General features: G+C 35.9%; 2 protein-coding genes across 5 annotated transcripts in view; one reads left to right on the top strand and one right to left on the bottom strand.

Annotated features, from left to right (window-relative positions):
* Positions 1-21,949, bottom strand: part of LOC140668705 (netrin-1) — a 184,152-nt gene that overhangs the window by 100,666 nt on the left and 61,537 nt on the right. The gene's annotated exons all lie outside the window — the stretch shown is intronic.
* LOC140668707 (uncharacterized) overlaps positions 1-21,949 on the top strand; it is a 122,499-nt gene that overhangs the window by 60,170 nt on the left and 40,380 nt on the right. The window contains exon 3 of one of the 3 annotated variants that reach the window (XM_072897957.1): positions 697-782. The exons of 1 other annotated variant lie outside the window; for it this stretch is intronic. In XM_072897957.1, the coding sequence (XP_072754058.1) occupies positions 697-782 (86 nt within the window). Of the gene's footprint in view, positions 1-696; positions 783-10,038; positions 10,075-21,949 lie in introns of those variants that run through there. One more of the 3 variants, XR_012047219.1, reaches the window with a different exon arrangement.

The raw sequence follows: 21,949 nt of genomic DNA, 5'->3' as shown, positions 1-21,949 counted from the left end.
ACATATATCTTTAGTCTAATTTTTTACATTTGCTCATATAATTTTTGTAGAAGAATGTAACTTTTTTCAAGTTTAAATGAAGTAAATCAGAGAATTTTTTTCTATACTTATTATCTCTATTAAAAAAATATGTAACTTTATTGTTTGCACACAAAGTTTAAATCGTGAAAGTAAATCGAAAAGTAAATCGCTTCATTGAGATAACTCGTTTTTCAGTAAATATATAATCTCTCGTGATGAACTTTCTTCTCGAGATTGAACAGGCTGATTATACATGATTTCTTGGAAAAATATTTTGAACCTATATTTGTGGTTAGACAAACATGCCTACGGAATTGCCTAATATAATGAAGAGAAAATTGCTGCCCCTTTTTTTATCACATCGAAATTGATCTAGTATCTAGTAAAAAATGAGAAGAAATATAATTTAGATACATTCACGTAACATTCGTTATAAAATGTTATAGAAGAAAGATAATGATTCGATTTTTCTACGTATAACACGCAATTCTTTTTTTTTTATTCGGTTTTAAAAATACAGCTGTGAATCATATCATATATTAATCATATTAATAAAAATTTCAAGTAAATTGTTTTTTTTTAAATATGTCAAACTCTTTTACTAGACATATTTGCAGAAAGCGAATAGCAAAATACGAGTAGCAAGTTGCTGAAAGTTCTCTGCATTTCTTTTAGCTCCTTTTTCTCATCTCGGAAAGAATTCCAGTACCACAAGCAAACGGCCGATTCATACACCTCGAGCGCATCGCCAACACATTCAGGTATGCGAGGCCCTTTTATTAGTATAGTGCGCGGTATCTACGTGCTTGGAATTCCTTTCTGAACTTGAAATGTAACGAAAAGCGTTCGTTTAGGTAATTGAGAATGATCGACGTTTCTCTCTTTGACGTCTACATTGGAATACCTCAATTGTGCACACAATATTCGCACTTTTTCCTTTTTATAAAATTAAAAATATAATAAATACTTCACGTTCAAACAAAAAATACATAACAGGAAAAATTCATGTAACAAAACGTGTGGTAAAACAATATATTATACATGTGCAAACCGAGATAAAGGGAAATTCAAATCGCAGAATAAAGAACGAGCTGAAGATGACGTAAAAGTACATAACCGTGCAAGTTGAAATTTATCGCGTGAGTGTCACCGCGTAATCGTTACGAGATAGATTTTAATTTAAGCCCCACTTAAACTTTAAATGGAGTCGCCGCAGCGGTGTCTGGGCGTCTCGTCGGTACCTCCTCTCCGTAATGCTACGTAAAGCCGTAATTGCATCCTGTCGTGCCGAGGACCCTTTTATCCCGTCATTTGCGGTCGGAACCCACGCCGGCCCCGAACCATAGATAACGCAGGCTGTACGATTACCGCGCGCCGCGCGCTGCGCGTTCAAGAAGTTATCCCGCGCCTACAGGTGCTCCATCTCGGTTTCCGTCCGCTCTTATCCCCCCGTTGCCTCCCTTTTGCGGATTACTCTCGGTAATCACGCGAATCGGCCTTGCCAGATGCGCGATAATTATCGCATCAGTCCGATAAGTTTATTACAAAATTGCAGCGCTCGGCCGCGGAGCAGATGTGAGCGCGCGAGTTAAGTTTATAGGCATATATCAATCGTTATTCCAGCCAAGTAGATTTCACGCGAGCGTATTTTATACTCCTTGTAAAACGTTCCGATTGAAACTTATTTTAGATTCGGTATCATAATCGTCGATTGATTGACTGAAAAGATATCCGTGCAAGATTTCTAATCTCGAACATCTTAATTAACAAGTACCGTTATATATATATATATTTCATGTATATAAGAAGCAATTGGCAATATAGAAAAATTCATTCTATACAATAATAACAAGAATTTTTATTTTATTTAAAGATATTATTTAATTTAATAGGTAATTTTTTTCACGGATCAAAATTTGGTTCATGCCTGTCTGATGAATTATCCGATGTTAGTTTAATTTTGATTTAATAGAGAGAAAATTTAAAAGAGAATTTTTACAACTTTCTTTTTGACCACACACCGACGGAATTCTGAAGCGCTCATTGTAAAAGTCTCACACGTCTAACAGACACGACTCTTCAACTGATTTACATCAGAATAGCTAAGAGTGAAATATGCGCGATGGCTCTCGCTCCGCGGCAACATCGGCGCAACTTAATACTTATTTGCCTCTTCCGCGAGAATTTTGTACAGCCGTTAACTAAATAATGACACTATCGACTATGCAATAAGTTATCGTATATGACTCCGTTATGTGTTATTAAATGCGTGTCGGCGATACGTTTCCCAATACCGTCGTAAAAGCGCGCGAGCCTCGCGTCAATCGAGAGTTTCGATTATTCCTCGCAATCGTTAACGAGGCATTTATTACGCGCGAGGATGAAAAGCGTCGTGGCCTCGTCGGGGCCATTAAGGCCGAACAGGGAATAGACGCTTTTTTTGCCGATTCGATTAAACGAGCGAACCGAATTCCCTCGCTCGACGATCTTCTTCGATGTGGCCCTTCCTTCCTTCATGAAAGCAGAAAACCGGTAGCCGTCGTCGCTTCCCGTCCTCTCCTCCCGTTGGTTTAGGAAAAAATTCCACGTAGCGCCGCTTAATGAACCGATTTTAATTTTGAGCGGCGCGACGCCCACGGAATAATTAATTAAGAGCGCCCTCGTTCCTTTCCCACTCTCTTCGTCGCGGGCCCTTTTTCTCGAAGAACATCGCACTGCACAAAAAAGGGACAGAGAGAAAGAGAGCGGGATAGAAAGAGAAAGAGCGAGAAGATAAAGAAGACGCTTCCTTGGACTGAGCGACTTTGTCACAACTGTGGGAAATTTGTGGACATAAATTGAACTGGGCGAGAAAGCGCGCTTAATTTGTCTCGTTTTCGCGCGATCATGCAAATTAGCACGCTGTCATGCTTTTTTTGTCACTCAAAACGACACCGGGATTGATTTGTCGTCGGAACGTGACGAGAATAAAATGCTGCGAATATTATTATATAATTTTCACGATGATCGCAAGATACTTGCGATCAGTGAGAAAACAATTTTGAAAATCTTTATTAACAAGATAAGATTACGAACTTATTGTTAGTTAAGGAAATTGATTTTAATATTGGTTATACGGGATGTGCAGCAAGCAAAATCATAGTCGCGGATTACATATAATTTTATATTCTCTGATTGACATTTTGACTTTTGCTTAAAGAAAATTCTATATCTCTCTTTCTCTCTCCCTCTCTCAATGATTAATTAATTTACTTTTTTTAAAATATCTATTTTATATTTTAAAGTATTTAAAATTTTTACACAACTTAAGACACACAAAAAATACAAATAATTTTTTATAAAAAAATTATATATATATGTACACTTTACGTATAATTTTATATTCTTTCATTGACTTTTGCTTAATGAAAATTCTATATCTCTCTTTCTCTCTCTATGATTTTTTTAAAATATTTAATATATATTTTTTAAATATCTTAAAGTATGCATTTTTAGACAACTTAAGACACATAAAAAATATAAATAATTTTTTATAAAAAACCTATAAACATATACACACTTTAAAAAGTTTATAATGATATGATCGAGAATAAAAAAAAACAGCAACGTGATTTTCTCCATCAGATCGTCATCGCTCATATGGACGAGTAACGATTGTCCCTTCTCGAGTGCGTACATAATTCAATCATCGTTTTATTGATCCTTTGTTCGAGCTATTGTGCGTTCGAGTAACGGCTGTCGCTAATTAATATCCGTTTAAGAGGACCTCCGCCACGCCGGTGGCTTGGGGTTCCTTATGTGTGTGTGTGTGTGTGTGTGTGTGTGTATGTGGGATCTCCACATACGAATAACACGATCAAAGAGAGAGAACGATCGCTGTTATTAATATACCACGGTGTGTGCGAGTCGTCTTTCGATCGAAAGTCTCGGCGATCCGCGTGGGATGATCCGCCAACGGACGAGTATAAGGAACACCTGTACTGAAATTACGAGCTAATTTTCGTGCCACGAACAGATACATCGACGTGATTATCGTAATCGCACTCCTCATACGATACTTCCGGGTGGTCGCCAGATTCACCCGGTTCGCGCATCACTCTCGGCGCGATTTTTTGATTGCTCGATTGAAATTAAAATTCTTGCATGCTTACCTATATATATATATATATATATATATATACATAATACATGAGTCTGCGTATTTGATTGCAGAGTTTTATAAAATTATGGCTTATAATTTTATATATATATTTTATATAAAAAATTTATATTGGCTGTTGCATTCTCTCGCAAATTCTTATTGTTAGTTTTGAGTTTTTTAATTCACTACCCAGATTAAGATAACGGAAGAGTAATTTGTTCAAACTTTTATGAATACATTTGAATATTCTTATCATAAAACCGGTTTTAAAAGTTTTCAAGGCTTTTTATATCGTAAATCAATATGTGTGTCTCACATTCTCAATGCATACTCTTTAAATATACATAATATGCTAAAATTCACACTTTCGACAATTACATTGATGCTGAACATAGAGAAAGACACGAGGCGTTCACGCCTCTACGCTGTGTATTATCTCCTTAGAACAATACAACACTTGACTTCCGATACTTGTGTATTCAACGTTTAAGCTCTAAGTGCAAGCTAATGTCGAAGGTCACAATTCTCATTGAGAGACACGTCGCATGAGGGGAACGCGGTTCCGAGGCGGGTAATTTCATCGTGGGCGACGCGCACTCAGCTTCTCTGGAGATGGATCCGTGGATGGGTCGCTTTTAGCGGACTAAACGCGCGCCTCTTCAATTACCGAGCCATCTTCGGGATCTTATATACGATGCCGTGTAATGAGGTCCATTGTACGCCGAGCTGCGAGAGACGCGTCCGTCGCGCGTGTTTCACGTTATCACGAGATTCGTGTCGCCTCGCCTCGCCTCGCCTCGCCTCGCCTCGTGCACTTAGGACAGACAGACTTTAAATGGATTACTCTACGCGCCTTCGTATCTCTCACCTTCTCGTCGCGTTGCCGTAGAGGCAAGCTGGATCGCGTGCGCGCCGCGAAACCTAATTCGATTTCCATGGGATGCGTGCCACCGCCACCGCGTGTCGCACTTTCGACACACTTATGCGCGTATTATGTACGAGAGAGCACGTACGAGAGCGGATCTTCGCGAGGCTAATTGATCTAGTTACATCCTCCCTGTCTGGGCTAATAATGACGCGAGTAATGAAGCGAGGCGAGAGCACGTCTCGACTTTACTCCGCTGAAACGGCTACATTTCTTTCCCTGTATGTAGGAACATACACAAGGATCACTAAAAAAATATTATGCTCGTGTAGATAGATGTCTAAATTCTAGATGTCTAAATTAAAATTTATCGCTACTTTTTGTATCTGTTAGAATATTGTTTGTCACGTATAGAATTTATAGCAGCAATACTCTAGCAATACTTTTAGAAAATTTAGTTCCCATTGCCAAATATTAATCACAAATATAATTGTCCTTAACAAGATAGACGCCACAGAAAAATTTTCTGTCTAAATTACACTAATAGTACAGATATAAATTCTGTTTCTGTCATTTAAATTGATTAAGTGCAAAATATATGCAGTATTACAGTATTTGTTAATAATTTATCTGTTTTAATTAATTTTTTACACCTAGAAAATTTTTGTTAAAGTTGCAACATCATTTTTTTGAGTGATTATTATCAAAGTGTACAGAAATATATAAAGAATAAATGGCGGGAAGGTGAATTAATTTTTCCGATATTCTCTTAGCGTGACATATTTAGTTTGCTCTCCATTTTGTGAAAAATGTCTTAAAAATCGATCTTTTACGATATAAAAACAATATTGATTTTTCTCTATTTTATGTTTTCACACATATTCTATATATTTACTTTCTCTCTCTCTCTCTCTCTCTCTCTTGTCCATCAGAATAAATTACTTGTATAAAGTGAAGAGAATTCTAACAGCACGCAAAGTAAACGATGCGTTTTTTCTCTTCAAAAGAATCCCAACAAAATAGGCCAACTTTCACAAATCCCCTATTTATTTCCAGATAAAATATCTACCTCTTGACTTGTTAGCCGTTAAAGAAAATGCCATTTCCGCTGATTTAAGACGGTCGTATTATTCCCGCGAGACGAAGGATCGAGATTAACGGTCGATCTGCGGCCCGCGCGCGCGGCGCAGATTATACCGTATTTTTTATATCGTTTACCTCCTCTCTTTTACTCAGGATGCGGGATGTCAACTTATAAATTACGATGTGTTGCACACTTTGTATCGTTTACGATTTCGAAGCGTAATTTTTTTTTTGCACCACGTTACACGCAGATTTCGAGTCTTACTGGAGAGTAAATCTGTTGCTTTTATACCCTTGTTAAGATAGAACCGAAGCATGTCCGAGAAACAAATTACTTCTGCTACCAATCTACTGCGAGGATTTTCAAGTTTGCATAATTTGTATTTATTTTACTCTCGCCCGTTCATTTATATTCTAGCTCAGTCATATGATGAGAAATTACTTGTATATTTATTTCGATAAATTAATATAATTTAATAAAAAATTAATGTAAATATTTAATTTGTAGCATTCATTAACATGATAATTTAATCTTAAATTAAATACCTGTTAGAATCTAATTTGTTAACTGAAGGACTAAATTTTGTATAGCTATTTTATTTAATTTATTATATCTTAGAGAATTAATTTCCACAAAATCTTATAATTTTTAACGCTTAATAATTCTATAATACTTATTATAATAGTTCTCTGTATATATGTTGTGTGAATATATATATATATATATTTTTTTTTATTCGCAGTGCATTAAAAAATATGATAATAATACAACTACATTTCACAAAGCTCAAGAATAATTTAAAATATTTTAAATAGTGTTAATGTTTTCGAAAAAGAATATATTAAATGATATAAAAGTGCGTTAAGTTATCTGGCAATGTTACCACAGTAGCATATCGCGTTGACCATTGTAACTTTACGCGGGCCATTGTAATGTTGTTTCGAAAAAGTTAACACGCACGTTCCTCACGTGTAGCTATCTATTCATCGTGCAAGACACGAGTTAGCCGTAGGGTTCGTGACCTATCGAACCGGCCTCGAAAACTCGAGCGTCCATGTCAGATCTTATCGATACAGCTGGCAATCAACTCCTTCCAATGCAATCGATGATACCTGACTCCGGGTCGGCGAGCCGCCTTTGAAATTCAAACGGATAGACAAGGCTCTCGCGACGTTTCAATGTCTAGTAGCTTCGATCTATGAAACACACGTCATGTCGTCTGTCCGGTCTCTCTAACGAGCTCAAATCTAATGGAGATCCTTTCGTTTGTGAGGGACGGGAGTGGGAGAGATTCCAATCGAGGGACTCTCAATCTGCCGCACGTTTCTCATTAATCCGTTAAAGTTTCTATCAGAGGTGAACTTTTGAAAAGATGAGCATATTCGAGATAACGGTGCTTTTAATGAAGATGAAAATGTTCTAAAGAAGAAGAGATTTTTATTTATTGTCGCAGAATGAATAAAATTATTGTCGTTGGCATTTTAAAAATTCAATGTTTATTTAATTAATAAGATATTAGTTTTATAAAATGCTTTATTATTGTAAAAACAAAAATCCGAAACATTTTATTTTATATTTTAAACGAGATTGTAGATTTAACTTTTGGTAAATATATTTATGTGAAATATTGTATTATAACATATGGTGGAGAAACCTATTAAAATTATTTTATGGTTTTGACAGTTGCGGTATTTATTTATAAAATATGTGTTTATTGATAAAATAATTGTTGCAAAAATATATCGTTGAAAAAACAATAAATATTATTGAGCTTTCAAAAAATATGTTATTAAATGTATAAGAGAAAAAGAGGGATGGTATGGAAAAATATTTTCGTGAAAATTTTTTACCCAAATTCCTAAAATGAGAACTATTTACATTTACCTTTATATTGAATTTTCTTTTTAAAAGAATGAAAATATTCGAGCATCCATTCAACAGTGCATGTGTAATGTATATATTTACTAAACAAGTTGTTGCCTAATATTGAATTAACTTGATTTCAGATGACGATGCTTGAATAATGTTCAAGGCTATCGGTTTCGGTCGAGCAATTAATAGTGAAGGAATTTTCAATACATGACCAACAGGGCGTTTCTAAAAATGATCGGTGATTATATAGAATTAAGTGAGTCTTAGAGATTGCAGTCTGCTGCGTGAGAGATACAGCAGTGCCGAGGGATGGAGAAGTCTCGCCGAGGGTGTAATTAACCCTTGGGTCAGCTATCAGCAGCTCGTCGGAATCAAGGATTTTGTCCGTTTATGCACGCTTAACCTTTCTTCCGTAGACTGATCGAAATGTGTCAAAAGTAAAAGAGCCTCTCTTCGTCGCGACGGTGCCTTTTCTACGCCACGCTGCGATCTATCGACGAATATTCATCGCAGTGAAATAAAAATGGCAACCTACCACAATTATTGATCTTTTACAAATATTTTAAGTATTCCTCTTGAGAAGTGACTCCATTTCAAACTTGTCGAAAAGCCGATTATTAAAGTTTTATTTATTAATAAAACCCCAATATAAAACAGAAGCCTAGATATCTTGAACTCAATAGAACGAGATATGTATGACGGTTAACGATAGTTGATGATAACCATTAAGCTGTTGGAAAATTACGATGGCCTATAAAGCATAAAATTTTCACGTCGTTACGCCGTCATAATAATGTAGGTAATCATGCGGATTTGCAAAGCGTGAACTGATTCCACTGATCTCAGAATTAGCTTCGGGCAATTCAAAGATTACTATGTGTTACGAGAAGAAATTTCATCGTTGTCAGCTATATAAACGATGCAGATACGACATAAACTATATATTTAAACGCTCTGAATTCAACTCTTAACTGAAATGATACCAAATAATAAATAAATTAATTTTAATTAAATTTGTAGTATACCATATCGAAATCTAAAAGCATGATGTACGCCTGCGCGTATATTAAAGTTTTTTTTATTATTGTCAAATTTTATTTATAATTCCTTCAAACTATTCGCGTACTTGTTTTACATTAAACGTACATAAGTGATCTAAAATGATAAACTTACTAAATTTTTGAGACATTACAATTTCTATTGTACGTATAAAGTCTCTGTAGAGAGAAATCGTACGGATTAACGAGACTCAGCACGTAGTGCAATCTTCCGACAATTGATAACAATTCCCAAGTTGCGTCTCGGTCTCGCCTGAATAACTATCTTTTGTCGATTATCCAGGGACCACCCAAAGTCACGCTTTCTCCTCGATTCATCCTTCTCACCGATCACAACCGGCGCGCTTCTGTCAAGATTGCTATGTTTCTATGCGTTAAAATGAGACTCGAGACGAGTTCGTCGCGAAAAGAGAACTACGACAATGATTTCGCAGAGATCCCGAGGAGATATTTGCCGCGGCAATGTCAGATATTATCGAGTACCAAACGTGGAATCATCGTTTGTTGGTTGCACGAGTAGCACGAGTTTCCATATAACGTGCAGCGCGCGAATGGAAATTGTGTCTAGAAATCTGAAAGCGTGAAATCGGCTTATAGGGTTCCGCGTGAATTATACACGAAGAGGAGAGGGAATTTCAAAATTATGCCGCTATCGCTACCACCACGTTTGTATTCGCTTCGGGCGAGGACAGTTGCTTTTATTAGCGCATGCGATGCTAGCTGTGGATTGAAAACGTGCACAAGTTCTATCATTAGAGATTTTTTTATCAATTTGAATATAATTTTTCATTGAAATGAAAATGAAGAAAGAAGAATTCAGAGTTTAATCACAGTTTTTGAATCGTGAGTATATTTTGATGTATGAAGGATGTCATTTTCAAGGGTGTTATTATCCTTCGATATCTCTTACAAATAATTTCATAATTATTGTTATCCTTAACTTCTACTATTAAAGATTTATCCAAACAATTATTTGTATCTGTTACTACAGATCAGCGTCAATGTCATTAATTTCGTCGTTGCGCATCAATCGGTGAGTAATTTATTTTGATTTTATTACGGTTAAAAAACCACCAAGTATATTAATTTATAAGTATGTATATTAATATACATTATAAGTATGTACATTAATTTTTTTTCTTTTACATTTTTATTCGTTGCATACAACTTTAGATATTTTTTTATGTACAGAGTGTATTTTTACCTTTTTAATACGATTTTTTATTAATTATAATTATAAAATTATTCAAGGTTAATTTCATTCACTATTTTATATTTAATTAAACTAATGTTAAAGTATATTATATTAACTGTTTAATTTTAAGTTTTATAGTTGCACTTCTTCAAAAACATTAAAAAGAAAGAAGAGAAACAATTTTACTTCAAAAAGGAGATAATTTAATTATGTAATGTCTACGTATAATGCCAAGAGACATTTCGTTTTTTATTCTTTTCTGTTTACACCATGAAAATGTCTAAAAGTCTCTTCTCTCATTCTGCTTAATCTTTTAAACTCTTGTATTCATGTAGCGTATGTTGCAAATGAAATTTTCACATTCTAATTCCACAGTTTTTTTTATATTCCACACATCTTTATTTTAATATAAACCGAGGTAGGATACATATTTGATTATTTCGAATAAAAACAGAAAAAGGGAAAAATAACGCCATATGCATATACATTTTATTCAAAAAATTTCAATATACAATTTGTGAAGCCTCTATTTCAAACTGATGCATTCTATTCGTGTGTGCGTCGACGAGAGGGCGTATCTCCGCGAAATTTATCGCACGTTTTCATCGCGTCCGCTGCAAATCATTCTCGCGCGGTGAAAGCTCGACGATACGTTTCGATATGCGAGCAAACGTTCGATATCGTAACGCACGATATACTCGCTCTATCGAGCCTCGTCGAAGGAACCGCCGCCCTGCGCCGGGCGCCCGCGTGGGCTTCGAATAAAATGTTACAAATTATAGAGACACGCGACGCTAGAGCTCGGCGTTTCGCGCCAACGATCGCCGCTAATATCCCATAATTTTCCGCGAGTGCACCGCCCGATTTATCATATTATCAGGCGCGATATTTATCCTCTCGTTTGCGCCGTAGGTGTCCTCCTATAAACCTTCGACGCGATATATAATATATATATATCCGTGCACGACAAAACGCCCACAGAAGCGCCATCCTCGGCGAGGAAGATCGCGGCCTGATACGTGAGTGCATCGTGTATATGCATCGAGTATATTCGGGAAAGCGCAAATTTATGAGCCAATAAATTATCGCGCGCCCCGTGCGCCTATCCGACGCCTGTCGTCCCGCTCGCGAAATGCTAACGAGGCGTTAACGTCGCAGCACGTCGGGATCGTGGCTCGACGTTAATGAGGAAGAGAGTCGCCTGCGCGAAAACCCGGCCCGCGTTTTCATGGCACGCGGGGGCGATGTGTCATTAACACTGGAAACGGACTGGTCGATTCGTCGGCTAACGATTTCAACCAACCGTCCTAATTATAATCCTACTAATTGCCTAGTAATAACAAGCCTTCCTCTCGGCAACTTTTCATCGCTTCTTTCGAGAAGCATTGTTTGAAAAGAAATTGTAGGATCGAAAAGTCTTTTTCTCTTAATAGAACGTATCTACAGTATTCTACGAAATGTACGAGTTGCCGTTAAAAGGATTTAATCCTTTGTGTTCCCAGATATTACATTTTCCTTAAAATTAGTCATGCTTACAAAATGTTTATGATTTTCCTTTTTTTGTCACAATTGTCGCAAATGATATAAACGACTAATTAGATTTATGTATATATCAGATATTACATTGTTCTCGGTTGGAAATTATTTTCATAGCACACAATGCTTTATTTTCATAAATTATTGCTGGTAATCTCTGTTACATAAATTTAAAAGATTTTAACGATAAGATAAAAAAAGATTTTTTTTTAATTTTAAATAGATTCTACTGTGACGGAATTTTTGTTTGAGACTTACAAAAAATTATCACATGACGTTAATACGTTAACAATTAGAAGATGTTATGAAAAAAGATATTGTTTCATTAAAGTTGCACAAAAACAGATCTATCGAAAATTAATCGTAAAATCTGTAAATTAAACGTGACGATAAAAAGCACTTTTTATAAAAGCCAACCAATTGTATTATGGAGGTGCGTATATGTCGAGAAGAGTGCATAACACGCTAAGTGTAAATATTTGAAGAAGGGAGAGGCAACCTCGAAGCTCGTAAACCGTTTATAATAGCATTCGCGTTGGGTTTGAAAGACTTGGAAACATTAGTTTGAGGCGAGAGAATCTCGCGGAGCTTTTCATCCAATTTTCAAGAGATGCGTGCAACTTTTGAAACTCCCGCGGGACTGGAACGCGGCCGGAAGATTAAATGAACTCCAGGATTAAACCCTGATCAAGACTTCAACGGAGAAAGTTGATGGTAAAATATTTAACTTCTTACCGGCAAGCTAGCAGATTTTTTTAACGAGACTTCCGGTCGTTAATGAAAGAGATGAATTAAGGAACCCGCGTTCCTGCAAACTTAATAGCGAATAATTGCCACAGTTTTACAAGATGGGAAGAGTATCACGAAGCCTATTCGCCAATTTGTTTCTTATATATATGGCAATTAATTTTGTAAATTGTATGCCCGCATAATAGAGTACTATTTTCCAAGTAATTCATATCTAATTTTCCTAAGAAAATTTAATCTCCCCTCCGATATTTAATGAGAGCTATTTAATGAGAATTTTAAAAGACTTTCATGAACAAAGTCTTAAAAGAATAAATTAGTATCATAACGTACAATATTATACAGACATTCTACGCAGAAATTTAAATTGAGAAGCTATTATAATAGAGAGATTCAAGAGAAAGATTAGGGAAGAAAAATAATTTTTAATTTAATTTCGAGACATAAAAAAGTCAAACTATACATAAAAAAAAATAGAATTCTATAGTTGTTAAAACAAAATTGTAATTCTCAAATTCAATAATTTTCTTTAGAAACTAAAAATCTTGTAATAAAAAACTGTATTCAAAACTTTATTAAAATGAAATAGCTCTACTGTTGTACACGTTCCTAAATATACAAAATATTTATTTTTCCCTGAATTATTTGCATGTACCATTATGTTGCACGTTTCGCTTAAATGCGCGCTTTAAAACGCGCATGTATCTCCTAGAGATCTCGTTTCGCTTCAACGATCGCGCCGACATGTTCAACTCGCACCGAGAACATCGCTCCAGCTTCGAGATTTTATTTCGAACTTCGCAGAATAATAAAGCGTACGAAGACCAGTCGTAAACGCGGAAGAGAGTAACCACTGGCAGGCGTGATAAAAATTCTCTTCGCAGTTAGTATTCTTCGATCGTCGAGTCTCGGGGGTTTCATCCTGGTCGTCGACGCAGCTCTCATCAATTCGGGATGTCATCGTCTCGGAGCAGAAGGGAACGAAATTTCCGTGACAGCGTGACTGTCGAACACGTGTCTCACGTGCGTATCTCCACGTGCTACATATATGTATATACCCGCGTATAAGAATGTAAGCCAACTTGAAATAAAGTAAAAAAAACGACTTCTTTCGCAGCCGCGACAAATATAATGACTGCTCGCGTCGTTCGTCGTTGTCATCGTCGTCGTCGTCGTCATCGTCTCGGTTGCTTGCCATTCTCATTACAAATGGTTTCATTCGCAGACACGTGTCTGTTTATGTTGCCATCAGTTCCGCGCACCGTAGATGCTACCAACATTTTACGCGTCGAAGGTATGAGAAATGGGACAACATTACTATCTCTGTTTCGTTCGACGATATTTCCCGCGATATACACAAGGTGTCTCAGAGAGAAGTTTCCGCTGTTCTTTTTACTTAGAGATTAAATGCTTGGAAATCGGTTGTTTCTTAACAACGTGTCGAAGCATTGATACTTGAGTTATGTAAGGTAACTGTCGCAGTTGTAAGTCATGTCGCAATAGTAAGTCACTCTTTCTTTTTAATATATTTTATTAAACAATTAATTATTTAACATATTTATTATAATTAATTATTAAACATATTTAAAAAGAAACATTATTACATCATCTATTAGTAAAATATCGTAATTTTTAACTTAACTATAATATTGCAAACATTTTTTTTTAATTTTTAACTGGCGATGTTTTTGTTTAGTCTTCAGTGTGAGAAAGACTACATTTTATTTTGTAAATGAAATAAGTTTACATTTCTCTGTAAAATAAGAGATATGTTGTTTCGCATTGCAATTAGGACTAAAAGATTATAAGTGACTTACAACTGGATCATAGACGGTTATTAAAATTTAAATAATTATTTTATATACAAATAAAAACCTTTTTATTTTAATTAAATATGATAGCTAAAAATTCAGACAATTATTATGTAAAATGTACATTCGATTTATTATACTCCTTTTTCTAAACATAAAAAAAATTGTAGTCATCAATCTTAAATGACTTATAACTGGGACAGCTACCTTACATGACCAAACATGAATAAAAAGATAACAAAATTATTCTACACAATAAATTACAAATTAACATTATTTTGGATTATTTAAGAATTGTCAAAAAATATTTTTTATTAATTTCTTGAGTGGAATTATATTTTAAGCTGAAAAAAATCTAGATTGAAGAATTGATTGTGGTTTCGGAATCATCTATATATCACGCGATTATTTAACCCAAAGAATAGACACATATAAGCATGTTTTTATTCTCATATAAAAAGCGCATGTGAAATAATATATGAGTTATACTCGATCGTTAGTAACAAAAATTATTTTTCGGAATATTATATTTAAACATGTGCCATAATCTGTTAAAATAAAAAAAAAAAAAATAAAATAAAAGAAACGTGACACGTATTAAATAATATGTAATATTAAAGCATTTTGAATTTGTTATAAATGTGAGGAAAAGATACCAAAATTTTATTTTTTAATTACTCTTAAATTTCTATAAAAGAGACTAGATTTAAAATTATAAAAGTTACTGCTGATCAGAACTTTGAATTAAATTTTACATAAGCGAGAATTGACTTTTATACTGCTTTCCCCCCAAAAAACCGTAACAAAACGGAAATATATGTTTTAATACGTCATATATGTTTAATATATTATAAATTTATTATTTTATTGATATTTATGTTTATCAAATATCAGTTCGAAAACACCGCGTACCAAACAATCATGTAAATGTATGTATTATGCATTAATCCCTTTATTGTTATATTATATTTTGTGACATAGAAGAGATTGTAAATCTCATTTTGGTAATAATAGGATAAACATTGTATTAAACAACAGTGGAAACGTGCAATCCCGTTTTCATTACCATTTTACCATAACGATGTTTATCATGATTACATTAATATCTCATAAGTATACAATGGTATATCACAAGTTAATTACAACAATATAAATATTAACTACGCAACTGCGCGCGACACGATCATTCTAATATATAAAAGTAATATAATACTCGTACGCAAAGCGCTTCCTTAAAAAGGGTCGTAAATTCCTGATTCCGTCCCTCGCACCCCCTCTTATCGGCCAAGACGGTGTAAAATTGACTGCGACTAATGTTGAAGCCGAGACCACGCAATAAAAAATAACAAGCTCGTTTCGAAAAACATCTTTGAGAGAAGGGGTGGAACGCGCCCTTTTATCCCGTCGTGCACGTTCGTGTTGGTTTCAGCAGCGCCGATGGTCCTGGCAGACCGGCCGGTTAAATTGCCTGGAATCTGGCACTGGTTCGTGTTCCCTCCGAAGACGGCGGATATATTCCTCCCTCCTCTCGAAACTTGGACCGTAATTCAGTCCGGCGAGGATCGACAAAAGGATTTCCAGTATATTCTTTCTTCGAGCGAAATATCTAGGAATGAGAACGCCAGCAAGACCCGTCAAATGCCGATCTTTGAAAGACATTTCTGCTTTCCCGAGAGATCACGATTTTCTTACGCACTCGTGAACACATCGTCCATGCGAGTCTCATACCGCCCAACAATTCCTGAGAAAATCTTTTCCTCGCGATTCCGCTGCGACCCAATAATGGTCAATTGACTTGCGATAGCTGCTCCTCGGTCGCGTTTCGCTATCGATTTTCGTGAAATACGAATTTGGTCGACTAGAGAATTTATAGCATCTCTACACGACAAATGTAAACAATTCTCGATAATTATGAATTCATTTATATATATATATATATATATATCATATTCACTAACGCGAATTGCTTGTTTTCTCGATTACAACGCTATAAATATGTCGAAAAGTCGATAATTTTATTCTGTTGTAAACATTTCGACATGCGAAAACTCGAACATACGCCATGACATGATCCGCGGTGTGTACTTTTCTTATGCGCCAAATAAATTTCGAAGGTGCAGCTGCAAGTTTATATACCGACGACCGTCGATCTTAGCAAAAGCGTGTGTTAACTCGTGATACAAACATACATACACACACACACACACACACACACACACACACACACACATCGTACACATAAATCTCATTAAAGGATTTTATGCTGCTCGATCGTGTAAATACTCCTCGCTCTCTTTCTCTCTTTCGCGAACAGAGAATACCATCCGACGGAGATATCGTGTCGCGTGCACTCGAGATACTTGTAAATTACATCTTCGAATAATAATACGCGATTACGCATTTTTAACTTATATTCTTAGAGGTACAGCATTATGAAGCTTCTAGATACAATATAATGCAAAAAAAAAAAAACAATCTAAAAAAAGTGACAAGTAATTAAACAATTTTTAATAAGCAATATAAGCAATTTTCACATTAAATTTGATCTAGTAGGCTTTTATTAAATAATTGCAAGGGATTTAAAATTATAATCATTTTAATATCGTATATACACAAAGAGATTTTCCCGCTTATAACAAGATTACAACACATTTTTGTTTAATGTAAATCTCGAAAATTTTCAATTTTTATATTATTATGTTTATTTAATATCCTGATTATAAAAAAGAAGTTAATATTGAAAAGTTCTATAAGTTTAATGAGAAAAAAGATCTTTTCAAAAGTATCTTAGTGACTCAAAGGCAAGTGTAGGCGAACGTATGTATATGCGCGACATAGTTTGATTAAAACATGCCAGATGTCTGGTTACGTCAAACGTTTCACATAGATACAGTATCTTATACGTTTTCGGATGTATTTTAACAGCGCATCCTGAGAGAGAAAGAAAGAGAGACTGTCCTTCGGATGAGCCCGACGAGTTTGTACAACGTGTACGAAGCTCGCTCGCTCGCTTCGTATGTGTACCTTTGCGCTGTATGCTTAGGATTTCGTGGAGTGGAAGCGTGTTTGACTATTTCTAGAGAGAGCTGACAGAGAAAACAAAAGTGCAGGCAGATATAGAGAACCGGGCGTGGGCTCTCGCACGTTGAATAGACGTCAATTAAAGCGATGAATGGGCGCGATACCCGTGTTATATCCTGACCGATAGAAGCAACGGGCGTATTAATTTATGTCTGATAACTCGATTCGCGCACATACTACGATCGAATCGTTCACATTCGTTCATACCAGCTTATATAGAGACCACATCAAAGACGAGTCCCAATATCGCCGTATTATCACCCCGACATCAATGTCTGCACGTATATATATTCGCGTCGAACAATCAGTTGAATGATTAATAGACAATCGTCGAGATACGCTTATTGAACTGTGCACTTGAAGCATCGCGTAAACTTAACTGGCCGCGACGATAATTGCCCATTAATCGATCGTGCTGGATGAGAATTAAATGATAGCAACGCGTTCAAAATTTTCACACGTGAGTAAGATTGACACGTGATCGCGTATCCGAAAATTCTCGTATATATATATATATATATATTCTTTTTTTACGTATTTAATAAAAAATTGAAATTCTCTAAAATTCTATCACGACAAAAATTTCGAAAATTTAATAAACAACCTTTAAAAATTTTCACGCTAAGGGAAAAAAATTTTGAGTAAGTTTTCTTCAAAGAGTCGACAACAAACTTGTTTGTACATAAGGCTATTCGACCAAGATGGATAAATTAAAAATAAAAAAAATCTATCAAATATCCTTGGCAGTGGTCCATTCATCGGAATTAAATTGACGGAGGAGTATGTGTCAGAAGGAGGGAAGGGGTGGTCATTAAGCTACGTGGAAAAGGGAACAGGAGAGAGAGAGAAGAGAAATGCAGCTGCGATGTTCGTGAGCATATCACGATTACGGAGGGTACGCGAGATGACGCTTCAATTAAGCGACTAATTTGAGGAATGACACATTTTGCCCGACACACCATCGCATTCCTCGTCGTTGCAAGATTTATGAATCGCGGTAAGATGGCGGGAATTCGTCCCGAACCCGGTCGTGAATTAAACCAAGCGGATAACTCGCTACATCTACCGCGAGTGCTGGTTAATGGTAAACGTAATCTCTGTGAAATTGCGTCGCCACGTGCGATTGCATTACCACCTAATTAATATGACGTTAATGCGATTCGAAGGGTGAGCAAAAGATGCAAATGCCGGGCACGAATGTGTGTGTGTCGTGTATAATGCGTCGACGTAATTCAGAGCATAATTAATAATTGTAATATCGTATCAATGTATGCGTACAATGGTCATTTATCTAATTATTCGAACGCACAGTTTGAATAATTCGACAAGTGACGATTGATATTCTCTAAATCGAATACAGGTTAATTAAATATGTAATGCTGGGCGTATTGATGCATCGTGTGATAATTAGAGACATTAAACTAAACTCAATTACCAATAAAATATTGATTATTAATTCAATAGAAAAAGCAGAAGAATAAAAATAGTTTATTTAATATTAACTTTCTTTTTCATGCATAATTCTCTATAATTCTTTCTCTTGTATATATTCTTTATAACTTATTATTAAATATTTACAATGATTTTTAATTACCTCTACATATGAATAAACAATTCAAATAAATAAAATACCTTCACGTTTGACTTGTCATAAAATTTCCTTTATCCATCGCATCACATATTTTTTTTTAGTCACATTGATCGATAGAAAATGTGAGAAAAGTTATGCAGGAGATTTTAAAAAATTCTTGTAGTATAAATCGACATTCTTGAGGCAAAACGAGAGTAGAAGAAAAAAATAAAAAGGAGAAAGTGTGCGCGCATGCACGAGAGAGACGAAAAAGAGGCAAAGGACTGCCCGGCGGTTGTTTTAATGAGAGTTAAAGCTAGCGAGTAAATGTCGAATAAATCATTTCACCGGGACGCTAAGTGCATCCATCGACCCCGGAGGAAGGAGAAGGGCGACCCTCTTTATCTGTGCATCGGCGACACGTGCGCGGTACACGGCGGACATAGAGACGATCGCCGCGATACATTTGTCTGTGTATACGTTGCGGCATACGGCCCTCGCAATAAAATACAGAAAAACGGGCGACGAATGCGAAAGAAGAGAGGCGGCGACGTCGAGCGGATGCGCCGCGAGCGATTTCGTGCACGTGCATCATGCGCGCGCGCGCGGGCGCGCACGGCCGATTAATATGCGTCCGGCTGTACTGGCGAACTCGTGAAAAACGAGATTTTTTCCCCGTGACACGGATGATGAGCCCGATGCGACGTGCGCCATTACATGGCTCCGATAAAATTGCATACGACGAAATCCGCCTCGTTTCACGTTTCGCGCGCGTGTTTTCCAACGAGCATAATTAACATGCGCGCCGCGCGACTCCGCTCGTTTCGGGGATATTTCGGGGAATATTTTCTCGTCGAAGGTATTGTCCACGATCTAGTATTTCAGATGCGAATCGTAGAGTGCGATTGGAATCGTACACAGAAAAAAAATAAGTGTCAAATCAAAAACTTATACTCATACGAACGCGTTGATTGTTTCACATATACGCAACAATTTATAATCTTCTTAGAAGAATTTAAAAATCTTAAATTTCAACAATATTATAATCTTATTTCAATATTACAATTGTCTTTTCAAGAATAAAATAATTATTTTAACTCTAAGAAAATGATAATCTTCGATTTGAACATGTGTTATTTTCTATCCAACATTTTTTCCTCTCCATTCAAAAAAATTATTCTTAAATAACAAGAATATATTTTTGATGGGTCAACTATATAAAATTTCTTTATCCAAGCAAATTTTCTTTATTTGATGCAATATAATCTCATTTCAAGATTTATATTTTGAAACTAAAGATATTGTTAAACAGGGTGTATACTCCCGGAAAAACTTGGAAAACCTGATATTCTCAGGGAATTTTATTATACTTTGAAAAATCATGGAATTCTCATGGAATTTCGTTAAAATTCAGGGAATTTAAAAAAATGTCAAAGAAGTATTTATTATAAAAATTTAAAATATTTTAAGTTTAAAATCTGCTTAAAATATATATTTTTTGTTTATGTCTATATAAAATTGTTTAAAATATATGTTTTTTGTTTATGTCAAAAAATGATACGCTAAAATAAATAAGCTTATTTTAAAATTGCATCTAAAAATATTTTAAGTTTACCTGGAATTTTGAACAAAAATACCTGCAAGATCCTGGAATTCTCAGGGAATTTTTTTACAAAATTTGAATATACACTCTGTTAAAATAAGAATATTCTTTTTTTTTCTGTGTAGGAGAAAGTGAAAAGAGGACATTTTATATCATGTTAAATTTTCCTTAATAATAGGATTTTCGCATTTACATATCTATCAAAGATTTTCGAACACTTCGTATAAGATGGCTGATGCAAATCTATAAGATACCCTTTCCCCTCTCCTCTTATATTTTCTGTTCCCTTTTAAATTTCACTCTGAGTGCCTACATCTTTAATTCGAGCATCTCATTTCGAGCTGACACGTTGCCGTGTCGCGTCGTGTCGCGACGCATCTGCTGCGAGTCAAAACACGCGCGACGTACGGACGGACAGCGTAACGGGCCGTCTCGTTAATTGGCAAACGCGGATGATCGATGCGTAACATTATTCGGGCCGCGCAACCGTCTCCCCGTCCACCCTTTCCTGTGTCATCTCCCCGCATGCACGCGTGGGTGCGCGACGCGATGCAACCAACCAACCCCCTTCCGCTTCACAATTCCGCGCGCACGTGGTACGGCTCGCCCGCGAGTTATTGCTTTCATTAGCCGAACAATGAAACCAATTTGTGACGCGGTCTGCTCTCCCCCTACTCTTGGTGTTCCGCCTTCCTCTCTCTCTCTCTCTCTCTCTCTCTCTCTCTCTCTCTCTCTCTCTCTCTCTCTCTCTCTCTCTCTCTCTCTCTCTCTCTCTCTCTCTCTCTCTCTCTCTCTCTTTCTCTCTGTATTTCTCTCTTTTTCTCTCTGTATTTCTCTCTCTTTTTGTCTTATCTGACATCGCGACAGGAGACTTGCGTTCCTCACATCGACGACATATCGTCTTTGTCTTTCATTGTTCGACGCGAGATGCATCGGGATGACGATCCTGTCCCGCGCAGTCTCATTCGAGAGATTTGATTTAAGAGGATACGGGTACACATAAAATCAAAGTCTCGTTTTGTTCTCTATACATATATGGCTTCCACCACTTCTCCGAGATGCGTCTGCTCTCCAAACAAGGTCGATATGACATAGTGGACCGCCGTTTGTCTTCTTTCTGAGACTGTTTGTCATGTCAATTTTCCGTGCTTGAGTGGATATTGATAAATCAAATCTCTTAAATGAAATAAAATGAAATCTCTCTCCATTCTGAGCGAATACATATTGTTTGATAAATAAAAATCGAAATTTAATAAATAATAAGTTTTGCTATTTTATTAGAATATTCTGTATGTTTATTTAATTATTTATATGCGCTTTTCATTCAGACTTTTCTCTATTTTAAATATTTATTAGCTACCTATA

The sequence above is a fragment of the Anoplolepis gracilipes genome, chromosome 8 (genome assembly GCF_047496725.1).
Source record: "Anoplolepis gracilipes chromosome 8, ASM4749672v1, whole genome shotgun sequence".
NCBI lineage: Eukaryota > Metazoa > Arthropoda > Insecta > Hymenoptera > Formicidae > Anoplolepis > Anoplolepis gracilipes.
The sequence above is the reverse complement of the archived record's forward strand: the minus strand, read 5'-3'. Positions and strand labels throughout refer to the sequence as shown.